The sequence below is a fragment of the Hemiscyllium ocellatum genome, chromosome 39 (genome assembly GCF_020745735.1).
Source record: "Hemiscyllium ocellatum isolate sHemOce1 chromosome 39, sHemOce1.pat.X.cur, whole genome shotgun sequence".
Taxonomy (NCBI): Eukaryota; Metazoa; Chordata; class Chondrichthyes; order Orectolobiformes; family Hemiscylliidae; genus Hemiscyllium; species Hemiscyllium ocellatum.
This window is the reverse complement of record NC_083439.1, coordinates 39707232-39731506: the sequence shown is the minus strand read 5'-3', so window position 1 is coordinate 39731506 and position 24275 is coordinate 39707232. Positions and strand designations below refer to the sequence as shown.

The 24275-nt window shown below is 43.5% G+C and overlaps 1 protein-coding gene across 2 annotated transcripts in view; it reads right to left on the bottom strand.

The window, feature by feature from the left end:
- The window catches only part of lrrk1 (leucine-rich repeat kinase 1), a 242398-nt gene that overhangs the window by 88711 nt on the left and 129412 nt on the right, over positions 1-24275 (bottom strand). For both annotated transcript variants that reach the window (XM_060853361.1, XM_060853362.1), the window contains 5 exons: positions 18012-18184; positions 12103-12223; positions 9577-9736; positions 8183-8459; positions 935-1106 (listed from right to left, as the gene is read on the bottom strand). In XM_060853361.1, the coding sequence (XP_060709344.1) occupies positions 935-1106; positions 8183-8459; positions 9577-9736; positions 12103-12223; positions 18012-18184 (903 nt within the window). The remainder of the gene's footprint in view (positions 1-934; positions 1107-8182; positions 8460-9576; positions 9737-12102; positions 12224-18011; positions 18185-24275) is intronic.

The window sequence follows — 24275 nt, the reverse complement described above, 5'->3', positions numbered from 1 at the left end:
ATCCTGTCTCTCAGTAACCTCTCCAATAACTTGCGTACCATTGACATCAGGCTCATTGGCCTGTGGTTCCCTGGCTTGTCCTTGCTACCTTTCGTAAAGGATGGAACAACATTAACCACCCTCCAGTCTTCCGGAACTTCACCAGTGGCTAAAGATGAAACAAAACTCTCTGCAAGAGCCTCTGTAATTTCTTTCCAAGCCTCCCACAACATCCGAGGATGGACTTGATCAGGCGTCCGGGAGTTATCCATTCCAATGTGCTTCAAGGATGCAAACACCTCCTCTTTGGTAATACATATGCAGTCCAAAACATTTCTACTTGTTTCCCTGATTTCCTTAGCATCCATGATTTTGACCTCAGTAAACACGGAGGAGAAATGCTCATTAAAAATCTTCCCCATCTCCTTGGCTCCACACACAGACCAACATGCTGGTCTTTAAGGATCCTATTCTCTCGCTACCAACCCTTTTACTCTTAATTTAGCTATAGAACTTCTTGGGATTATCTTTACCCTTATCTGCCAGATCCATCTTATACTCTCTTTTTGGAGGCATGCATTTCAGGTGATGGGGGAAAGTTCAAAGGAGATGTGAGAGGAAGTTTGTTTTTACACAGAGTGGGAGGAGTCTGGAACGCACTGCTGGGGTAATGAAGGAGGCAAAACTTTAGGAGCATTTTAGGGACTTTTAGATAAGCATTTGACTAAGCAAGGAATGGAGGGATACTGATCAAGGGTAAGCAGAAGGAATTGGTTTAATTTTGCGTCATGCTTGGCACAACATCATGGGCCGAATGTATTCCACATTCTAAGAAAACTGTTCGGAACATCTAAATTCCTGCATAAAATCCAACGTCATGTTGGAAGGAAGTACAACCAGCCAGCAATGCTGGAAAAGCTCTAGCTTATGACTAAGATGGCAATATAGATCATACCTGGGCATCCATCTCTGCCAAGCTAATCAAGATGCGTGTAATAAATCGTTGCCAAAAGCCAACGGGCACAAAGTTCATTTTGAACAGTCTCTGGATGGTGTTGGTGCTCTTGCCCCGCAAGTTACTGATTTCAAATCCTGGCTTTGATGGCAACAGATGTGGGAGGAGGTAACTGGTGAGAAAAGTTCAGTCACATCAATCAGCAATAATTACTGTTCTCTGAATTACATTCATGACTACTTTGCATAAAGATTAGCGGCTCAAACTCGTTTTACATAATTTCGCAATTTGAGCATGTACGATGTTACTACAGCCAAATGGATTGAGTTTTCAAAGTTAGAAAGGAGGAAACATAGTGGTTATCTGGGAAAGGATGCTCTGACTACTAAGGGAGTGTCATGAAGAGAGTGTACAGGACTATTCCTGTGATGGCAGGACTGACATGTGAAGAGAAATTGCATCGGTTCAGACTACATTCACTGGAGTTTAAGAAGCATGAGGGGTCTCATAAATGCAAGAAGGATTTTGCAATGACCTGGAAGCCTGGATCAGGGCTCACAGTCTAAGGATACAGGGTAGGCCTGTAGAACTGAAATGAGAAAGAATTTTATTCACTGACTAGTGAGTCTATGGAATTCTGCCACAAAAAGCAGTTGAGGCCAAATCATTGAATCTTTTTAAGGAGTTAGATACAGTTCTTGGGGCCGAAGGGATCAAGGGTTATGGGGAGAAAGTTGGAACAGATTACTGAGTTAAATATTAACCATTATCACATTGAGTGGCAGAGCAGGCCCAAAGAGCTGAATGGCCTACTCCTGCTCCTGTTTTCTACCTTACGGCACCAACAAACCAGGCAAGCTGGGACACATCTCACAATAGCAATTTGAACTTTTATGTTTCAGTTTAAAACATCTGTAATAAAACATTTGGGTCGATAAAAATGTAGGACTGTCATAAATCAAAGAGCTGGGTCACTATGTTCCTTAGTGAAGGAAGCCTGCCATTTGTACTCTGTCTGGCATCTGTTTGATTCAAGTCCAACATTAAGTTCGTTGATTTATAATTACCCCCTGAAGTAGCTCAGCAAGCAACTCAGCTGGATAAAACTGTTACGTGAAGTGGTTCAAGAAGGTTCTTCATCACATTTTCAGGACTAAAAGGATTGGATAACAAATACTGGTCCTTCCAGGAGTGCCACCATCCTAAGAACGAAAGTAAAAAGCTGGGAGTTGTGGGTGAGAATTCAGAGGATAGTTGTGGGTTCTTTCTCTTGTACTCTTCCTGGGGCATTTCAGCACGAGGTTCAGGTTTCACCAACTCTCTCTCTGGTATGGGTGATGTGCAATGTAGCTCGCCTTGTGCAGCCAGAGCATCTCAGAATAAAATTTTTTCAGACAGCAAAGATTTTGAAATGGTGATATCTGTCCTGTCCATCTCAGGTCACAAAGTATCTCCAATACTTGATGGACAGGGAGAACCCATGGGTTCTGGAACAGTCAGAAAGGGCAGTTGAGGAGTGGACATGTTTTGCTCCTGCATCGTTTGCAGCTTTCATATGGTCCGCGTGCTTGTTCAGGACCATTGCACCTCCCTGAACTTTATATATCACTGCTACTGACTTTGCGTCAACTATGCCTCGGTAGGGCCATTCTCATGGTTCTTATACCAAACGCTGTCCCCTGAAGTTAACAATCTCTCTTATTTAGTGGAGTCTTGGGACTACCATTGGCGTTCCTGATGTCACTTCACCCTCCCAAAAGGTCCCAGAAGTTCAGATTTAACCTGTCGTGGAGTCCTCTTCCCATTAGCAACTTTGCTGGTGCTATCCCAATAGTCGCATGAGGGGTGGTCTAATAATTAAACAGGAACTGGGACAGTTTGGTATCTAGTGAAGCAATAGGCTGTTTCTTCAAAATTTGGACTGCTCTTTCTGCCACATCATTAGCTGATGGAATTTATCGAGCTATCCGGATGTTCGGTTTTAGGAAATACTCTAATTGCTTGCTGGTAAATGATGACCTGTTGTTATCTGTGATCAACATTTCCAGGATTCCACGCATTGCAAATGATGCACGCAGTTTTTCTGGTATTCCTGTATTTGATGAATGAACTCTATGCACATCCAGCCATTTTGAATGAAGATCCACAATGACTAAGAGCATTAAGTCCATGAAAGGACTTGTATAGTTGACATGTAACCGAATCCAGGGATTATCAGCCATTCCCATGAATGTGAGGGAGCTGCTGGCAGCAATTTTTGTCCTTTTTGGCACTCTGGGTACTGTCCACCCAATGGGTCCTTAGCACCAGACAACTTTTATCAACATATTCATTTTGGAAACTTCTGCTGGACTTCAGTCAGTATCTGGCAGTGACCTTTGCTCATGGCCATCACTCTTGTTCTCCATAATAATATGCTGTCCTTTGCTGTGATCTGGTCTCTACAGGGTCAAAAAGGTTTCAATTCTGGGTGTGGCTGCTCTTTGGTTTCCCACATCACCACCAGATTTTTCAATTTTGCCAGAACCAGATCTTTCTGCATCCAAGATCTGATACTGTCAGCTGTGACTAGAAGTGTGTCCAGAAAATTTAAAACCATTATGGAGTCTTCCAGTGGTAGCACCATAATGAGTAAGAGGTGGCTGAATGCATCTGCTACTTGGTCTCCAGTACTGTGTTCCAACTTGTAATTATCTGCACTTAGATTTATAGCCCACCGCTGAATTCGTCCTGAAGCTATGGGCAGTACTGCCATGTCCTTTTTACATGGACCTAGCAGGGATTTGTGATCCATTATTAATACAAATTTGAGTGTAAAAGGTATTTGTGGAACATCCTAACTGCAAATATGACCGCCAAACTTTCCTTCTCTATGTTGACACATTTACACTATGCATTAGCCAAAGTTGTAGATGCATAAGCTATTGGGCATTCCTCTCCATTTGGCCACCTGTGAGCTAATACTACCCTGATGTCATATGGGGAGGCATCACATGTTAATGCCAAATCTCGCTTGGGATCATAGTGTGCCAACATCTTAGAGGATGATAGCTGTTTCTTCACTTCTCTGAAGACTATGGCTTGGCTATGTGAACATTTCCAAGGCTGACCTTTTAATTAATTTAAAGGTGCCTGGATGGAAGCCAGGTTATGTATGATCTTTCTGTAATAGCTCATCAGCCCAAGGACAGACTTAAGCTTCGGTATGGATATAAAAGCCAGGGCAGATTTGATCACTCCCACTTTGTCTTCCGAAGGGTATAACCCAGTCTTGCAGACCTTGTAGCCCAAGACAGTTATTTGGGGAGCCTGGAACACACACTTTTCCCTTCTAAGGCTCCAAAAGCTAGTGCGCTTCCAATTAAACCTGTTGGACTATAATCTGGTGTTGTGTGATTTTTAACTTTGTTTTGATTGGTTCTGATTGGGATGTTGCTAAGCAATTTAACCATTCCACATCAGATTTAGGCAGACTTTCCAGGGTGTTCACTAGCCTGGTTACTGGCCTATGGGTTCTCTTACTCCATTAGGTCTAATGGATTTCTTTTACTGTCTCAAGTCCACATATTGGCAGCTTAGCTGGTCTGGATCCTGAAGAAAATTTTAACTGTTTGGCTGAGGCTCGGTTTGCTTTGGCGTTTTACTGTGGGCTGACCAAGAGCCCTCTGTTAAGGATACCTTCCTAACCATTTTTAAAAAAAAGGTTTTGTGATTTACACATGAAATAAGTGAAACTATCACTGTATTCTAACAGATGAAAGGCTTAACGGACAATAAATTTTTCAATGTATAATTTCAGTTACATCACACTGTAAATATTTGCTATAAATTCTGTGTTACGATCGAGCCCTCCACTATCACCTGATGAAGGAGCGTCGCTCCGAAAGCTAGTGTGCTTCCAATTAAACCTGTTGGACCAATAACCAGGTGTTGTGTGATTTTTAACTTGCTAAGCAAGGCTGTGCAATTGTCTTCACTCAAGTGGTGTTCCCCAAGCTCAGATGGACTGGCTAGGGTGTACAGTTCCATTGGAATTCCCTGCAATTCATATACTTCACTTGCCACATTTTCCAATGATAAAGCCAGTTGTAGTGCCTGTTTGGGCTTCAGCTAGTAGGTGCTTTTGTATGGTTCCATCACTAATCCCACATACTAAGTGGTCTTTAAGCAGGTCATTAAGGGTTAAAAACCAAAGTCACATGCCTCTGCTAATTGCCTTAACCTAGTCAAAAATCCCGACACGGATTCCCCTGGTTCTTGAATTGCTGAGTAAAACTGATGGTGTTTCAGAAGGAGAGGAGGCTATGGAGTTGTAATATTCATTAACTAAATTCGTCAACTCTGAAAAGGTGTTATTATCTGGTGCCTCAGGGAACGTAAGGCTCCTAATAACCAAAAACGCTGCATGTCTACAAGCAGTCAGGAGAATTACTCGTTGATTTTCACGTGCACTCATGTCATTTGCCTGGAAAACGTAATGTATTCTTTCCACATACTGGATCAAGTCTTCAATGACAGGACCTAACAAGTCAAACTTCCCAAACAATAGCATGATGCCAGAAATGTTCATCTCAACTCCAAGATGACTTTTGCGAGTGAATTTCTTCAGCAGCGTGTTTTTCTCTCATTCACTGAAATAACTCCACAGAGGGCAGTATCCCGCTATTAAGTCACCCCATATTTCCATGTGGAGAGTCCATGACACTGATCCAACTCCAAGAGTAAACAGGATGTCTGACACTCCTGTTTTTTTTCTGTCAGCCAGAGCTCCCTAACTAGACCAGATTAACAACCCCAATGAGGGAACTCCATTTATAAGGTCCACTTGGCTGACTTCATTACAACATGGCTTTGTGCATCAGAAATCATGTCTCACAAACTTGATTGAGTTTTCTGAGGAAATAACAAAGAATATTGATGAGGGCAGAGCGGTAGATGTGATCCATATGGGTTTCAGTAAGGCGTTCGACAAGATTCCCCATGGGAGACTGATTAGCAAGATTAGATCTCACAGAATACAGGGAGAACTAGCCATTTGGATACAGAACTAGCTTAAAGGTAGAAGACAGAGGGTGGTGGTGGAGGATTGTTTTCCAGACAGGAGGCCTGTGACCAGTGGAGTGCCACAAGGATTGGTGCTGGGTCCTCTACGTTTTGACATTTACAAAAAGGATTTGGATGACAGTATAAGAGGTACAGTTAGTAAGTTTGCAGATGACACCAAAATTGGAGGTGTAGTCGACAGTGAAGAAGGTTACCTCAGATTACAACTGGATCTTGACCAGATGGGCCAATGGGCTGAGAAGTGGCAGATGGAGTTTAATTCAGACAAATGCAAGGTGCTGCATTTTGGGAAAGCAAATCTTAGCAGCACTTATACACTTAATGGGAAGGTCCTAGGGAGTGTTGCTGAACAAAGAGACCTTGGAGTGCAGGTTCATAGCTCCTTGAAAGTGAAGTCGCAGGTAGATAGGATAGTGAAAAAGGCATTTGGTATGCTTTCCTTTATTGGTCAGAGTATTGAGTACAGGAGTTGGGAGGTCATGTTGCGACTGTACAGGACATTGGTGAGGCCAGTGTTGGAATATTGCGTACAATTCAGGTCTCCTTCCTATTGGAAAGATGTTGCGAAACTTGAAAGGTTTATAAGGATGTTGCCAGGGTTGGAGGATTTCTCTAGAGCGTTGGAGGCTGAGGGGTGACTTATAGAGGTTTATAAAATCATCAGGGACATGGAAAGGATAAATAGGCAAAGTCTTTTCCCTGGTGTCGGGGAGTCCAGAACTAGAGGACATAGGTTTAGGGTGAGAGACGAAAAGATATAAAAGACATATGGGGCAACTTTTTCCACACAGAGAGTGGTACGTGTAAGGAATGAGCTGCTAGAGGAAGTGGTGGAGGCTGGTACAATTGCAACATTTAAGAGGCATTTGGATGGGTATTTGATGGGTTTGGATGGATATGGGCCAGGTGTAGGCAGGTGGAACTACATAGGGTTGGGATATGTGGTCGGCATGGACGAGCTGGACCGAAGAGTCTATTTCCATGCTGTACATCTCTATGACTTCATGTCTCTGTGACAATCACTGCAGGACCCAGTATAGGTCAATGAGCACAAGGTTGACAGAGGAATAGGACATTGGCATTAAGATGCAGTCAACAGAGTTTGGGATTAACTGTAGTTTCAAATCTGTGGAATATATAAAATCAGCCAGGAAACCATTTGAATAGTCAGGTATCAAGGTAATGAAGAGGGTTTCAGCCTCAGACAAGCTGAGGCACAATGCTGTCAGGTGACATTATGGGGATGGAAACAGTCAACCTTAGTGATGGTGCAGAAGGAAGGTTGGATGTTCATCCCAGGGTCAAATGTGACAGCAAGGTTGCATAGAGAATGGTTTCATGTCAGACTGTTGTCATGGAGATGAATAGAGAGGTAGCTCAGAAAGAGAGTTTAGAGCAGCAAGTGAAAAGGATTATTTTAGCCTTTCCAATGTTTTATTGGAAGGTATTTCTGCTCATTCACTGCTGGATTTCACATTAGCATCTGATAACTTAGACACTGTATGGGAGATAAGAGATGATGAAGAGGTTGAGCTTACTGTCATCAGTGTTCATGGGAAATTTAACACAATTTCAGATCGTACCATAGAGTAACATGGTGTAGATAAGTAAAAGGAAGGACCAATGTTAGATGCTCAGGGGATACTAGAGGTAACGGTACAAAATCAGAGAGAGAAGCCTTTGCAAGTGATCGTCTGGCTGCGATTGATGGATAATGATGGAACCAAGTGAGAGCAGACTTGCTCAGCTGGAAAACAGTGTCGAGAGGTTGGAGGACGATGACATGGTCAAGACTGTCAAAAGCTTCACCTTTGTCACAGACACACAAAATGTAATTTGCAACTTTTATAAGGATTTTTAAAGAAACATCTTAAAAAAGGAGATAATTAGAAAGACATTGAGATTAGGAAAAAAAATTCTGAGCTTAAGGCCTCAGCAGCTGAAGACATGGCCACCAATAGTGGAATGGTTAAAATCAGGAATGCCAGAGATCTCATGAGGCTGAGGCCAGGTGGAAGAGATTTGAAATGTTAACTTTGATTCTCTCTCTGCAGTAGTTGCCAGACCTGGGTTTTTTAAACACTTTCTGTTTCTAACTTTAGAGGGTTGTGTGGCTGGAAGAGGTAGCTATAAAGTAATTTGAAATCCAAAATAAGCATTTTAAAATATCAGAAAACAAATTACCTGTTGTTGGTAATTGGAAGAGCAATCTCAAACTTGGCAAGAAATTGGAAATATTGCTCCTCAGTCTGCTCTGTGAAGCCAGTTCCAATCAGTAACTTTCTCAGCTCCGTAACTTGTATTATTCCATTTTTGGCAAGCACACGTGAAGCTTTGACATTGATAATTCTCGACAAGCATTCAGATAACCACACTGGATCCAAGAAGTAGAGGTTTCGTAGACCATGGCTGGTGTCTGGAAAATGCAGCAATGCTCCTGTCTCAATAAGGAAGGAGAAAGCTGCAAACCAAACAATGAGGCAACAGTGAGTTGGTTATCTTATGCCCTCACTTATTATTAGATTAGATTACTTACACTGTGGAAACAGGCCCAACAAGTCCACACCAACCCGCCGAAACGCAACCCACCCATTCCCCTACATTTACCCCGTCGCCTAACACTATGGGCAATTTAGCATGGCCAATTCACCTGATCTGCACATCTTTGGACTGTGGGAGGAAACCAGAGCACCCGGAGGAAACCGGCACTGACACGGGGAGAATGTGCAAACTCCACACAGTCAGTCAGTCGCCTGAGGCGGGAATTGAACCCGGGTCTCTGGCGCTGTGAGGCAGCAGTGCTAAGCACTGTGCCACTGTGCTGCCCACTAGCTCAGATCTTCCAGTTTCCACACAGTTGGAGACCAGACCCATTCCCCAGTGATTGTGTTAGAATGCCTCTGAAAACACAACTGGGATTCTGTAGGAATTCCATAGGATTTATCTGGGAAGTTTAGATTTCCTTAGCTAATAGTTATCGAGGAAATATTAGATGAATAAAAACTCATTCTAACCTTTGAGTAACACTCCAACTAACATTCACGTCTCCCTTCTAGACCTCCTTGACCACCTTGCAACTACTCCTCAAACCAATTCATTATCATACCCTTCTTGCCATCTTCCCTATCCAGCATCCTGACATCTTACTCCCCTGCCACTTACACTCTTATCATACCCACTCTTACCACTTATACAACAAGACATTCACATTCAGTTGTGCACACAATGAGACATTTTGGGACATTTAAACTTGACTATTGAAATACAGCAGTTAGTGCCAGAAAGTGAGGGCATAGTTTCTGCATGACCTATCTGTGCTTTGCCTATTGGAATTCCTGTACTGAGGCAGATGTGAAGAAGCCTCAGAGTCCACGGATGGAAAGTGGAGTGATAAGTAGGATTTCCAATTTGATTGTCTTTGCACAGTGCTGATTCCAATTGGAAAGGTAATTCATTCAATTTGGGCTTTAATAGTTTCTATTTGACAAATAACGAAAAAGGCACTGATGTAACAACACAAAAGAGGAAGTGAACAATTGAAAAAATGAATTTTTACTCAAAATATCATTGAGAATTACCAATCTGCAAATCTTCAAAGTCCTTGATATCATTGTCAGGAGTCTGCTGCACAATCTCCTCCAGTTGCTGGTCAGTTAAGTACTGGACTTCATTACTACTGCTTCTTCTTTGTTGTTCTTTCAGGACAGCATTCAACAGATTGAAGTGGCTCTTTGGTATCTGAAATGGAGGGTGATGTTACTGCATGTTAAAACAAAGGCAGACCTACGTTTTCATGACATCTTCAAGATATCTTAACGTGCTCTACAGACAATGAAACATTTATAAAGTATTGCAGTATTAGAAACATGGCTGCAATTTTGTACACTTCAAGAGCCCAAAAGCAGCAGTGTGGTGGTGAACAGATCATTTCTTACGATACTGAATAAGAGAAATATTGTTCAAGACAATCTTTCACCCTCCTGCATTTCTTTGACCCAGTATTTCTTTTACATCCATTGAGAAGATAAATGGGACTTGGTTTAATAACTTTTCCAAAAGAAACATCTCAAAATGCTCTGTACGTTCTAGCACCTCGTGTTTTCTGCTTCTACCACACATTCACATAGTGAGTTGTAGACTGCAAAGCATCTGAATGATAAAGATTTGCCTCAATAACCCTCTTTCTAACCCTTTCAACAAGTACTTTAAAGTTATGCCCTCTGGTTGTTGACCTCAATGCCAACAGAAGTCACTCCTTCCCATCTGTCTCAGCCCTTCATAATTTTATACACCTCACTCCAGCTTCCTGTGTTTCAAAGAAAGTTCTCTCAGACTGTGAGGCTACACTGGATAATGTTATCCATTCCAGGCATGCTTCAATAACGTTGCCCTCATAAATCTCTGCATCTTCGACTGTAATCGCACTCTTCCTGAAACATCATCACCAGAACTGTACACAGTATTCCAGCTATGATTTAACTAAAGTTTTATACAGTTCCAACATAACCTCATTTCCCTTCATTGCTGAAATTAGTGCCTTCCACTTACCAAGTGTCTTGCCCATCTATGCCAGTAAAACCCTGAATAATTTGAATCTCCCCTCAAATTTCTTTTGTTCAAAGAAGGACAATCACAGCTTCTCTAATTGCTCTACATGGTACCTAGTACCATTTTGAACACTCTCTAAGTGTTCATCAGTTTTCCAGTTGGCTGATTGGAAAAGGTCATGTGATATTACGGCACATACTTCATGTAACATGAGTTATCATGCAACCAGATATTGAGCAGTAAAAGGTAACAATCCTAAAGTGACAAAGTGCTTGTTCACAGGAGAAACCAGCAATATTGAATTGGAGAATATTCAAAGATCAAATGTATATTTCTTATTTGTTTTCAAAAATGGAAAAAAAAAGAGCTTGGGTTCCAGTGAAACATCCAGTAATTTCATAATCATCAGCTACAATGTGTTTCATAACTTCCTCAAAACGGAGAATCAACTATTAAAAAAAAATTCCTTACATGTTGAGTTAATAAAGATGCAGGTTTTCGCTTTTAAATTTCAGAAGTTCATTTTTGAACAAATGAGGAACAATCAGTTCTGAAAACATTGCCAATGCAGCAGGAGGTACAGATTGGGTTGCAGTAAACTCTACATCCCCTGCAGTGAAACTTCCATAATACGTTCTCGCTGCCTGAAAAATAACTTCACTATAATCAGAGAAAAGTAGGAACATGACACTCATTCAAATGGCACCCAAGGCGTATGATGCAACTCTACTGATTCTGAAAAGATTGACTTCAAATCAACTCCAAACTTTGCAGTGCAGTAGACATGAAATAGTTCAATCTTGCTGCTTGCTTCACTGTAAGATGTGATATAATCTTCCTTAATGTGTACTGAGAATTAAATAAGATTTTATAAAATGGGGTTCGAACAGGAGCAGGATGACTAATGCTCTAAGACACCTTTTAGCAGGCATAAATCTTGAACACCTTAAGGTTCCATGCCAGCAGATGTGACTGAAGAGGAATTTTGTACATCCTAAGACCTGAGAGAGCCTTGGGAACAGACTAGAAAGTATACTGATTCCTGTGTACAAAAAGACCAAGAAAGAAATGTAAACAGCGTACATGTGTGTGATCACAGGGTTATAAAGGTCATGATTTTCTGTAGGTTTAAGAGATGTAGATTAGCTTTGGGACTGAGTATTAGATCTGTTAAGCCACTCTAAGACTGAGGCCGTCTAAACAAACACCAAGGCAACCTGCATACCTGAATCCTCCTGTGTTCTGTATAAGGAGAATTCGGCACAATGAATGCAATGTTCAGTTATGCCCTCAGAACTTGAGCATTCATTCTTTATGCAAAAGCCCTGGACAATGATGAAATGATCCTATATACTTCAATTCATTTTAAAAATTAGCAGACAAGACACAAATTAACTTAATCTAAAACAATGTAGGAGATCTCATGGCAGAAAACAGGAGTATTTATCCAGACATTGAATGTGGGTGTTAAAGCTTGGACTTGGTCAAGTGTGGGAGTATTCAGAGTAAAATACCTAGTCTATTTTGTACTACACTGAAAGTTAGGAAGCACTTACCAATCTCCCAACCAACCTCTGTGATGCAGTTAGATTCCCGGTGTCCTTCATGCTACAAGCAACTTGAAAAATCAATTTGCGAAGCCCTTCCAGTCCATCAAGCGTTTTGCAGGATATCTCACTGTAGAGGAGACACAATGGAGAACATCTAATTGTAAAAGAAATAAGAGATATAAATATTTCACCAGTAATGGTGGATATCTCACTGTAAAAGGGAGAGGGGAATGGATTTATTTTACTGTAAAGGAGACGTGGGAGTGGATATTTCAATATAAACAGCAAGATAGAAAGATGTATATTTTACTGTAAAAGGGAGAGGAGGAGGGGTGGATATCTCACAGTAAGAAGAGAATTATAACAGAAGTAGTTTAACACGTAACCTGAAGGGCTATGTTGTAAAACTCATTGTTTTGAATCAAAACTAAACATACTAAAATCACTGAGAACCGAATAGCTAATACAGACTGAACAGGATTCCGATTCCAGTATACGAGTCTTCGTACATTAACTTCCACATTTCATTCTACTTCCTTACTGTACATTCAACTAAATGAGAATTGCCTAAGTATTGAACCTATGCGGGTCATTAATACCCACTTGTTATTATTCTATTACAGATTTGGGTCTGCCATAGACACCATCATCATATCAGTGTCTTAAAGTGAGTGGGTTCACTTTGCACCATGTCTTATACAGCTCCAGTCTGAACTATCAGCTGTCTTTACAATCCCTCTAAAAGGTGAACCAAGATTACACAAGAATGGCTTGAGATATTAAGTTCTCAGAGTAATCATCACTTATTTCCATCAATATTTGTTCTGAAGAGATTAAAACACTGTACCTTAAAAATAGTAAAATTCATTTACTCCCAGTACTGTTTGTTATTAATAGTAGCGGTTAGCACAAAATCAATGATTGGTGTAAAGACCACATCTTTTTATATCCTTTAGTTTTGGGCTGCAGACTAAAAAAGACAGACACTATTTTCAACCAAGGAGACCATGCAAAGACATGGCTGTTGTCATCATGTTTACTGGAGCACAATCGAAGTTGCCTTTTTCTGAGTGAAAGCAGACAGAACAGAGAAATGGATTCTGAACAAGGAACAACTGCTTTAAACAAGATGCTGCCAGACCTGCTGAGCTTTTCCAGCAATGTCTATTTCTATTGCTTTACAGCAATGTTTTGATTGACTCCTGATTAGGTGACCATGGCTTATGTGGGGCCTACAGTGTAGAAACAGGAGAGTCAGTATGGGTTCCTAACTGAACCATAAGATATAGAAACAGAATTTTTCGACCATGGCTGATATGTTTCTCAACCCCATTGTAAATTAGATTAGATTAGATTACTTACAGTGTGGAAACAGACCCTTTGGCCCAACAAGTCCACACCGACCTGCCAAAGCGCAACCCACCCAGACCCATTCTCTGACATTTACCCCTTCACCTAACACTACAGGCAATTTAGCACGGCCAATTCATCTCACCTGCACATTTTTGGACTGTGGGAGGACACCGGAGCACCCGGAGGAAACCCACGCAGTCACTGGGAGAATGTGCAAACTCCCCCACAGACAGTCGCCTGAGGCAGGAATTGAACCCGGGTCTCTGGCGTTGAGGCAGTAGTGCTAACCACTGTGCCTGTCACCCTGTAAACCTTGATCCCTTTACGAATGAAGAACATATCTATCTTTGTCTTAAAGACACTCAATGTCTTGGCTTCCACAGCCTTCTGCAGCAATGAGTTCCACAGATTCACCACCCGCTGGCTGAAGAAATCTTTCCTTGTCTCATCCCATGAGGGTCAGGTTCTGGGATGTGCTGTAGACCGATCCTAAGAACTGGGAACTGGCACTCTCAGGAGAAGCAACTCACACTGGTACCCATCCCAAAAAGGCCGTAAACAAATCAGACTGGTTATTCCGACTGCTAGCATTCCACCTCTACTACAAGGATTAGCTATCCCTTTGCAGAAGGACCACTCTCCGATACTCTGCTCTGAAGGAACTGAGAACAGGATCACGTTGACTGGTCAAATTATCACAGTACCTGTCCCTGTGGCTCAGAAATACTTGAAGATACTTGGTAGGGAAGGGAGTGGGTTACAAGTTAATAGAATCTCTACAGTGTTAAAGCAGACCATTCAGCCCATCAAGTCGGTACTGACCCGACAAGAGAGCATCTCACCAAGACCCACCCAATACCCTATCCTTGTAACTCTGCATTTCCCATGGCCAATCCCCTCACCTGCACATCTTTAGACTAAGGGAGGAAATCCACACAGACATGGGGAGAGTATGCAGACTCCACCCAGACAGTCATACCAGGGTGGAATTGAACCCAGATCCCTGATGCTGTGAGGCAGCAGTGCTAACCACTGAGCCACAATGCCCCCTAATAGAAATGTAAACATTGAGGTGTAGTATAACAGAAGCAGCTAACAATCCAGTAGTGAATTACATCACTCCAGTAATGTCAGACCACATGATAAGCTGTTCTTGATGAGTTGATTAGTAAGGGGATTGATGAGAAGGCAGGACAAAGGAGTTGAGAAACAGACCAGCCATGGTGGAACAGACCCGATGGGCCAAATAGACTGATTCTGCTCCTCTGTCTTACAATCTATGGTATAATGGAGTAGTGGGTCTTGCTTTAACATGGTTGTACAGGCATCTTTCCTGTTATGTATACATTATACTTGTTCAAAGGGATTTCTGCTAACAAACATCAGCTCCATGCTCATCTGAGAATGCTTTCAAAAATTAGCAGATAAACAGTGAGAAAGAAATGTTGAAGTAGCAGTACAATGAGACTTGCATTTATATAGCACCAGTCACAACATCAGGATACATCAAAAAAGTTTACAACCCTGTGATATATTTTTAAAATGTGCTCACTGTTGGAATGTGGGAATTGAAGCAATAAACTTGTTTGCAAGAACCAGCAGTGTGATATTGGCCAGTTAATCTTTATTTTAAGTCCTGTTGATCAAGGACATCAGGAATAACTCACTTAGGATGGTGCCATGGGATTTTCATATCCATCTGAGAGAGATGTTTAATGTCTCAACTGAATTCAGCACCTATGATTAGATTAGATTAGATTAGACTTACAGTGTGGAAACAGGCCCTTCGGCCCAACAAGTCCACACCGACCCGCCGAAGTGCAACCCATCCATACCCCTACATTTACCCCTTACCTAACACTACGGGCAATTTAGCTTGGCCAATTCACCTGACCCGCACATCTTTGTGACTGTGGGAGGAAACCGGAGCACCCGGAGGAAACCCACGCAGACACGGGGAGAACGTGCAAACTCCACACAGTCAGTCGCCTGAGTCGGGAATTGAACCCGGGTCTACAGGCGCTGTGAGGCAGCAGTGCTAACCACTGTGCCACCGTGCCGCCCACCACCACCGTGCCGCCTATGATATTGATTGTACTGTGTAGTCCTGTGCAGGATATGATAATCTAACATTAGCCAGAGAAAAGTGAAGGAATCACAAGGGCATGTTTTTGCTAAGGGGGAATGTTCCCAGGGCAAGCTGAGAAGCAGATTGCCTACCCAATTCACACTGCAACAAACCAAAACAGGAGAATGGCATTGGAGTCAGAGACCCCATTCCCCAAAGAATGAGTGGGAAAGGACAGTCCGGCATCCCAAGTGATTCCTCTGCTCGAACGGTCCTCATGGCTTCTATCCTTTCCCAGCAGCCTCTTTCTCTTCAAACAGAGGAATTGAGATCAAGTATGGAAACCTCAAAACAACCTACCTCCCCAAACCTTCAGTGAACTTAAGAATGATTTTTTTCATAGAATCCCTACAGTGTGGAAACAGGCCCAACAAGTCCACATCGACTCTCCAATAAGTAACCCACCCAGACCCAATCTCCTACCCTATTACTCTCCATTTCCCCTGACTAATGCACCTAATCTATACACCCTTGAACACTACGGGCAATTTAGCTTGGCCAATTCACCTAACCTGGACTGTGGAAATAAACCGGAGCACTCGGAGGAAACCCACGCAGGCACGGTGAGAATGTGCAAACTTTACACAGACAGTCACCTGAGCCTGGAATTGTACCTGGGTCCTTGGCGCAGTGAGGCAGCAATGCTAACCACTGAACCATTGTGCTGCTCACACAGCTAGCCTACAAAGAGAAAGCATCAAAAATCTCTGTGACTCTCTCTTTCTCCTTTGTGGAGGTACCAGGAAATCTCCAAGCAATAGCGAGCTGGCTTCCACTCATCTTTATCTGCAAATCCCCTGAAGGAGGAATAAAACAGCTTTTTTTTTCGTTTTTCCACCTTTCACATCCATTTCTTGCCTGACTTTGTTTATTTGTTTCTGAAGGGGAGACTTTGAGAAAAGGCAGAGTTTAAGCTTTATGTTAATAATTTGGGTTTTTGTGCCCATTGTTTTTAGATAATTTAGGCTGAAGTGAGGACTGCAGATGCTGGAAACCAGAATCTAGATTAGAGTGGTGCTGGAAAAGCACAGCAGGTCAGGCAGCATCCGAGGAGCAGGAAAATTGACGTTTTGGGCAAAAGCCCTTCATCATGAAGGGCTTTTGCCCGAAACGTCAATTTTCCTATTTAAAGACAATGTGTTTGTAATAAACAGTAATTTCTTATACAGAAACATGATTAGTACATTTAAAAAAAACTTGAATTTGTCAGTCAGGTAAATTGGGACTTTAGACAGATTGCCCGTTTCCATCTTTGTGACAATCCAGGAATAGGTTATTTTATTTCCAGCATGCTACCCCAGTGGATGGTAACAACGGCTGCAGAGGTTGTGCAGGAGGTTGCTTTTAGATTCTTGGGGGCATTCAAACAGGTTCTGAGAGGTCAGTCTGTCCAAGTCAGACTGTGTACCTCAAAAGGGTTGAGACAAATATCCTGTTGGGCAGGGTTTAAACCAGTTTGGCAGAAGATGGGGACACAAGCATAGATTGAGTTGGTACACATATGAAATGGAAGGAAGAAAATCAGTAGTCAGACGCAGAAAGCAAAAGGAACGATGATTAGAAAGTTTTCAAAACATATTTGCCCGTGCTCAAATTCAATGCAGGAGTTTCACAAGTAAAGCAGATGAGTTGAAGACACAAATGGAAACATGGCAATAACTATTCCAAAAGCATGGCATAAAGAGGGACAGGGTTGGCATGTCAACATTTCCACTTAGCGTTCCCAGTTAAGATCAAGTGCGATAGGGGTTGTAAGAGACAAAGGGGAGGAGTGGCAACATTGTTTGAAGAAATCATTATAGCTGTGAAGAGGGATGATGTATTATGTTAGGAAGATCTAAATTAGGCCATTTGCCTTGAACTGTGGAACAAAAAAGGCCCAGTCACACTGCTAGGAGTTTACTGTAGACCTCTAAATAGTTAGAGGGAGAGAGAAAAACAAGTATTTAGGCAAATCTCAAACAAGTATAAAAATAAAGCAGTAACAGGGGAATTTAATTATCTCACTGTTAAGTGTAAAAAGTTTACCACGAAAAAAATGTTCCAAATGAATACTTTGCACCTGTCTTTGTGAAAGAAAGGGGAATTGATATTAAGAGGGCAGTGAGATATTAGAAATGGTTAGCATAGTGAGGGAAGACAAACTAAGAAAATGAGCATCTATGAGAGTGGATTATCACCTGGGTCAGATGAAGTTTATCCTGAGCTACTAAAGGAACCAGGGAGGAAAGAGCAGTTGGCATGAGCATAATTTTTCAACCCTTGCTAGTGGATCGCTGATGTTTACCTTTCTTTAAAAATGGAACGAGGAATAGACTAAGTAATTACAGGCTAAGTCAACCTAACCTTGTAGTGGGCTAATTATTGAAATCAATTCTGACAGATTGGATAAAGAACTTAAGAGGATGTACACTGTAAATGGGATTGTACTCACTGTAAATTTCGGCAGCTGATATCAGGATACCCAGTTGCTCGAGGCCCAGATGGGGAGCGACACAAAGCAAGGACATAAGCTCGAAGTGTAGCAATTCTCTCTGATCGAAATTTTGTGTCAATCAAATCCAAATGTGTTCCTACTACAATCACAGTAGCATTGGGAGCTTTTGCCTTGAACAAAACACAAATCGTGTTCAATCTTTTTCTATTTATTGAACAATATTACTCAAGAGAAAGAAAGACAGCAAGGATCAGAGAAGCATGTCAGTGAGTGAGAGACATAAATAAAGTCAGAAGCACATAAACACAAATACAAGACTCAAAGTTGCCACAGAGATGGTACTGAATTCAGCAGTGGATGTGCTTAGTAAATTTGCACAGGAATGCAATGTGCTGTTTGACTAATTTAGTTTTGCTTTGGCGTAATTATTCTGAAGGTAACTTCTCAGGGAGGATAGTGTCTTGCTCGGAACCAATGGGGCTCAATAGGAAGGAGAAAGTGAGGACTGCAGATGCTGGAGATCAGAGCTGAAAATGTGTTGCTGGAAAAGCGCAACAGGCCAGGAAGCATCCAAGGAGGAGAATCAACGTTTCGGGCATAAGCCCTTCTTCAGGAATGAGGACAGTGTGCCAAGCAGGCTAAGATAAAAGATAGGGAGGAGGGACTTGGGGGAGGGGGGTTGAAAATGTGATAGTTGGAAGGAGGTTAAGGTGAGGGTGATAGGCTGGAGTGGGGGGTGGGGGCGGAGAGGTCAGGAAGAAGATTGCATGTTAGGAAGGTGGTGCTGAGTTCGAGGGTTGGGACTGAGACAAGGTGGGGGGAGGGAAAATGAGGAAACTGGAGAAATCTGAGTTCATCCCTTGTGGCTGGAGGGTTCCCAGGCGGAAGATGAGGTGCTCTTCCTCCAGCCGTCGTGTTACTATGGTCTGGTGATGGAGGAGTCCAAGGACTTGCATGTCTTTGGTGGAGTGGGAGGGGGAGTTGAAGTGTTGAGCCACGGGGTGATTGGGTTGGTTGGTGCCAGAGGTGTTTTCTGAAACGTTCAGCAAGTAGGCGGCCTATCTCTCCAATATAGAGGAGGCCACATCGGGTGCAGCGGATGCAGTAAATGATGTGTGTGGAGGTGCAGGTGAATTTGTGGTGGATATGGAAGGATCCCCTGGGGCCTTGGAGGGAAGTAAGGGGGGAGGTGTGGGCGCAAGTTTTGCATTTCTTGCGGTTGCAGGGGAAGGTGCCGGGAGTGGAGGTTGGGACCTGACAAGGGAGTCACGGAGGTAGTGGTCTTTTCGGAATGCTGATAGGGGAGGGGAGGGAAATATATCCCTGGTGGTGGGGGTCCGTTTGGAGGTGGCGGAAATGACAACGGATGATACAGTCATCGATGTAGCGAAGGAAAAGGTGGGGGGTTGTGTCAGTGTAGCTGCGGAAGATGGAGGTAGGACGGGAAAGGAAGAAGCGGAGAGCTTTGAGTCCTTCGTGATGGGGGATGGAGGTGTACAGGGACTGGATGTCCATGGTAAAGATAAAGCGTTGGGGACTGGGGAAGCGAATATCAAAGAGGAGGTGGTGGGCGTGGGCGGTGTCCCGAACGTAGGTGGGGAGTTCTTGGACTAAGGGGGCAGGACCGTGTCAAGGTATGCAGAGAGGAGTTTATTGGGGCAGGAGCAGGCCGATCCATTGTCCCGCCATACCAACCAGTACTCTTCCACTGACACCCTCCTTCGACTGACTGAACTGGTCCTCACTCTGAACAACTTCTCTTTCCAATCCTCCCACTTCCTCCAAACCAAAGGAGTAGCCATGGGCACCTGCATGAGCCCAGCCATGCCTGCCTCTTCGTAGGGTATGTGGAACAGTCCATCTTCCGCAACTACACTGGCACCACCCCCCACCTTTTCCTCCGCTACATCATCCTTCGCCATTTCCGCCACCTCCAAACGGACCCCACCACCAGAGATATATTTCCCTCCCCTCCCCTATCAGTGTTCCAAAAAGACCACTCCGTCCGTGACTCCCTTGTCAGGTCCAGGCACCCCACCAACCCAACCTCCACTCCCGGCACCTTCCCCTGCAACCGCAAGAAATGCAAAACTTGCGCCCACACCTCCTCCCTTACCTCTCACCAAGGCCCCAAGGGATCCTTCCATATCCGCCACAAATTCACCTGCACCTCCACACACATCATTTACTGCATCCGCTGCATCCGTTGTGGCCTCCTTGGAGAGACAGGCCGCCTACTTGCTGAATGTTTCAGAGAACACTGCTGGGACACCCGGATCAACCAACCCAATCACCCCGTGGCTCAACACTTCAACTCCCCCTCCTACTCCACCAAAGACATGCAGATACTTGGACTCCTCCATCGCCAGACCATAGCAATGTGACAGCTGGAGGAAGAGCGCCTCATCTTCCTTCTAGGAACCCTCCAACCACAAGGGATGAACTCAGATTTCTCCAGTTTCCTCATTTCCCCTCCTCCCACCTTGTCTCAGTCCCAACCCTCGAACTCAGCACCACCTTCCTAACCTGCAATCTTCTTCCTGACCTCTCCGCCCTCATCCCCACTCCAGCCTATCACCCTCACCTTAACCTCCTTCCACCTATTGCATTTCCAATTCCCCTCCCCCAAGTTTCTCCTCCCTACCTTTTATCTTAGCCTGCTTGGCACACCCTCCTCATTCCTGAAGAAGGGCTCATGCCCGAAACATCGATTCTCCTGCTCGTTGGACGCTGCCTGACCTGCTGCGCCTTTCCAGCAACACATTTTCAGGGCTTAATAGGAAGCCAATTTAGGGGTATCTGTCACATATACAATTTTGTTAATGTAAGCAGGCCCCACATTAGGTAAAAAGCTTATATAAGCAGATGAAGTGATTGTACAGTAGGAGGTCATTGAGTAAACAAGCTACTGACAGCCTCCTATAAGAGGAAATTACAAAGAGGAGTTCATGATTTGTCAATTTCACTCGCAGATTGGGAATGCTGGATTAGAAGTGCAGTTGTGCAGCTGGTGGCTGACCTGTGCACAATCATGGAGACGGCCCAAGGGGGGCTTCCAATATCACTAAGGTGCCAGGAATCTCAACCTTGGTAGTAGGAGGACTGTTGGGTTCTTGTAATCAGCTACTCAGGGGATGGACTCAAGTTCTGGGAAGGCATCAGACTTTATATATCACAAACGTAGGCAGTTAGGTATAGTGGAATGATCCAGTGCACCCATCAAATCCCGTCATTACAGCTCAGAACAATCATCAGCAGGAAAGGGGCTGTGTAACCGTTGCCACTAGCTCCTTCTAAGGTTTCCTGGCTATTGCTGTGATGCACTCATCCTGAGGCAATTGCAAATGGTGCAGCTATACTTTCCACTGCAAATCCTCTGTGGATGGCTCCCAACTGGTAAGATACACCTAGAAAAGTGATGTTTGTTGACCCCAGTAAGAAACTCCACAACCATCGCAAAAGAGCAATAAGACCACTGCAATCTCAGCACGAGCCATTGGCCTCCAGAATATGTGGTTCTGATGCCCTGGTTAGTCCAATTGGCCCTTCAGTATTGCTGTTCAAGGATTCCAGCATTGCTGTGCAATCAGGCCAACAGGATGAACACGGGAAAGACTGCTTTGTCTCTTTGAAGCACAAGGCAGTTGATGAGGAATATCTGGCAGCATTACAAGGCCATCAGAGCTTGGAGCCATTAGCACCGCATTGTTCAGGATGATATGGAAGCCCAAAATGTCCTGATCCAGGAACAGTGCACCTAAGCATGGCAGCTATTATAGGTGGCCATCTGATTAATGCCTGTGGTAACAAATGTGATTGCAGCATCAATCTGCTAAATATCAGGATTCTTTCAAGGATCAGTTGCATCTCTAGCATCACACAACCAGCAACCCATTGTGTCTAGTCTGTAACTGCTGTCCTGCTTCAGAAAGCGAGCAGACCATGTTAGCAACTATCAGTGGTGTCCACAAACAGCTGAGAGAGAAAGAGGCTTCATGGCCAATGAGGCACTTCCCAAAGCACAAAGGCTAATTGTTTATACATGCCCATCAAAGCATGTGTGGGACAACAATGGGTGTGATTAAATTGAAAAGGATTTAACTCCCTGATTGTGCAGATTGTTTTGAGCCACTGGCTGTGGATCCTGGTGTGTGGCAGCTTGGGAACACGATGTAAGCCACCTTCCAACATAACCTCATGTACTCTCAGTGCCACATCTCTGTGGCACTTGTTCAACTAAATGGTTGGACATTTGTATGCAATGCCATCTAGTTAAAAGGTGGCTTATAACAAAAGGAACAGAAGTAGCCCATTGAGCCTCCCTTACCTCTCAATACAATAACAGCTTGTCAAACATTTCAATGTATTTTACCCATCCCATCCTCGTAACCCTGTGTGTCACTGGTAATCAGAAATCTATCAATTTCTAAATTAAACATATGCAAAGAAGATATGCTTCCACATATAGTAGTAGAGAATTCCAAAGAATCACAACCTCTTAGTAAAATAAATTCTCCTTATCTCAGACCTAAATGACATTCCCAAATTTTAAACTGTTCCCCTGGTCAGGCATCCCCATACTGAAGAGGAACCATACAAAGTGAGCTATGCTTCAAACAAGGTGACTATTAAGAGGACCAGTAGTTTTCAAAAGATGAGTTTCTGACAACTGGACCAATCTGCTAGCCCTGCAGTATATACTGGCTCAGACCTCTCTGGCTGTTGCTTGCTGTGTACAACATGATTTGGCTCTGTAAAGGGGAGAGAGAAACTGTCCAATGAGGATATCTTTCATCACCAAGCCCCAAGTAGGAATCGAATAATAAATCAGATGGAGAACTTCAGAATGTAGGCCAGGCTGCCATACCACATGAGGGTCAGAGGTTTGTTCTGAGGGAGATACAGGAACTTCTGATCAAAAAGTCATTCAATGAAACACTTTGGGCCACATTGGCCAATGCAACACTTAGGTGCTGCATCTTCCTTCATCGGGTCTCTGAGGTCCTCTGGAAGAAGCTTGCCATTTTTATCACCAGACACAAAAACTCACCTGAATTATGACACCATTCAATAAAGTTGACACGACACATTATGAGGGTCTTGTGGTGCCTGCCTGGTGGCCAGGAGGCTTGGGTTTAAATCTGACCTACTCCAGAGATGTGTCATTACATGCCTGAGCAGGTGGATTAAACATATCCATAACCTCATTTACAATCCAACTAGTAAGGAACAATGTTGACCCACGTGTGACTCAAGTGACTGCTCAGAGTACAGCAATGCGGCAAAGGCTGCAACATGGTGCTCCTCTTTCCTCATTGGCTGTGCTGGATGTTGGTTTTCTCACAAGCCTGGATGACATTGTTGGTATTTGTCTCAGGTAATCTCTGCTTGTCTAAGCAATGAGGGCTCTGACATTTTGAGTAATTTCTGCCTAGAGGCAGCAGCATCCTCTGTTGTTGCAGTCCTCCCGGCTCACCCGAGGTGGCACAGATCTGGCAGAGACACAAAACTGATCTCTCTTCCATAGTGGCACTCATCGATTGAACTGAGTGTCAATAAAATGGCTTTGCGCACAACTCAGCATAAAAGGAATTTGTTGTTGCTTCTCGTTCCCCGTGTAAGGCAATTTCTCAATGGAAGTTGCCACTTGTACAGACAAGGGGATATTGCAACACTCATGGTCTGAATAGACTCCTCAAATCTCCTCGACCGGGGTTTGCATTTACTCTGGAATTTTAAAAACACTGTCACTCATCTCCCTTGGGCATCCAAGATGTTGCCTCAGAAACAAAACTCGGCAATTCATCATTAGTCTGCAACACAGGATGTGCTTGGCATCTGCTGCTCAGAGTGGAATGTTCAAAATAATTGGGCCCTAGGTTTAGTCAATAGTGCAAGCCCACCAAGGTGCAAGAATATGAGACGATGGCAAAAGAAGAGAGTGCACTCTGATAAGTACCCTCCTGCCCCTCAGAGGTAAAGTCCAGTTCCTCAGGGATGGTGGCTGCAAGGACCAAAGATTAACCGACTGAAGAGAATAGAAAGGTGATAACACTCGACAACGAATAATGCAGATACTATTGTATCTTGTGGAACGTAGGTCGAAACACTACATTGGTCATACACGTGATCACCTCTAGACACTGCCACACACATTTCTATCCTATCTCTCTTCCCAGACACATTCCAGTCCCTCGTGGGCCAAATGTAATTCCTTTAGATCTTCATCACCTCTAGCAACAACAGTAACCTTCCTTTCTC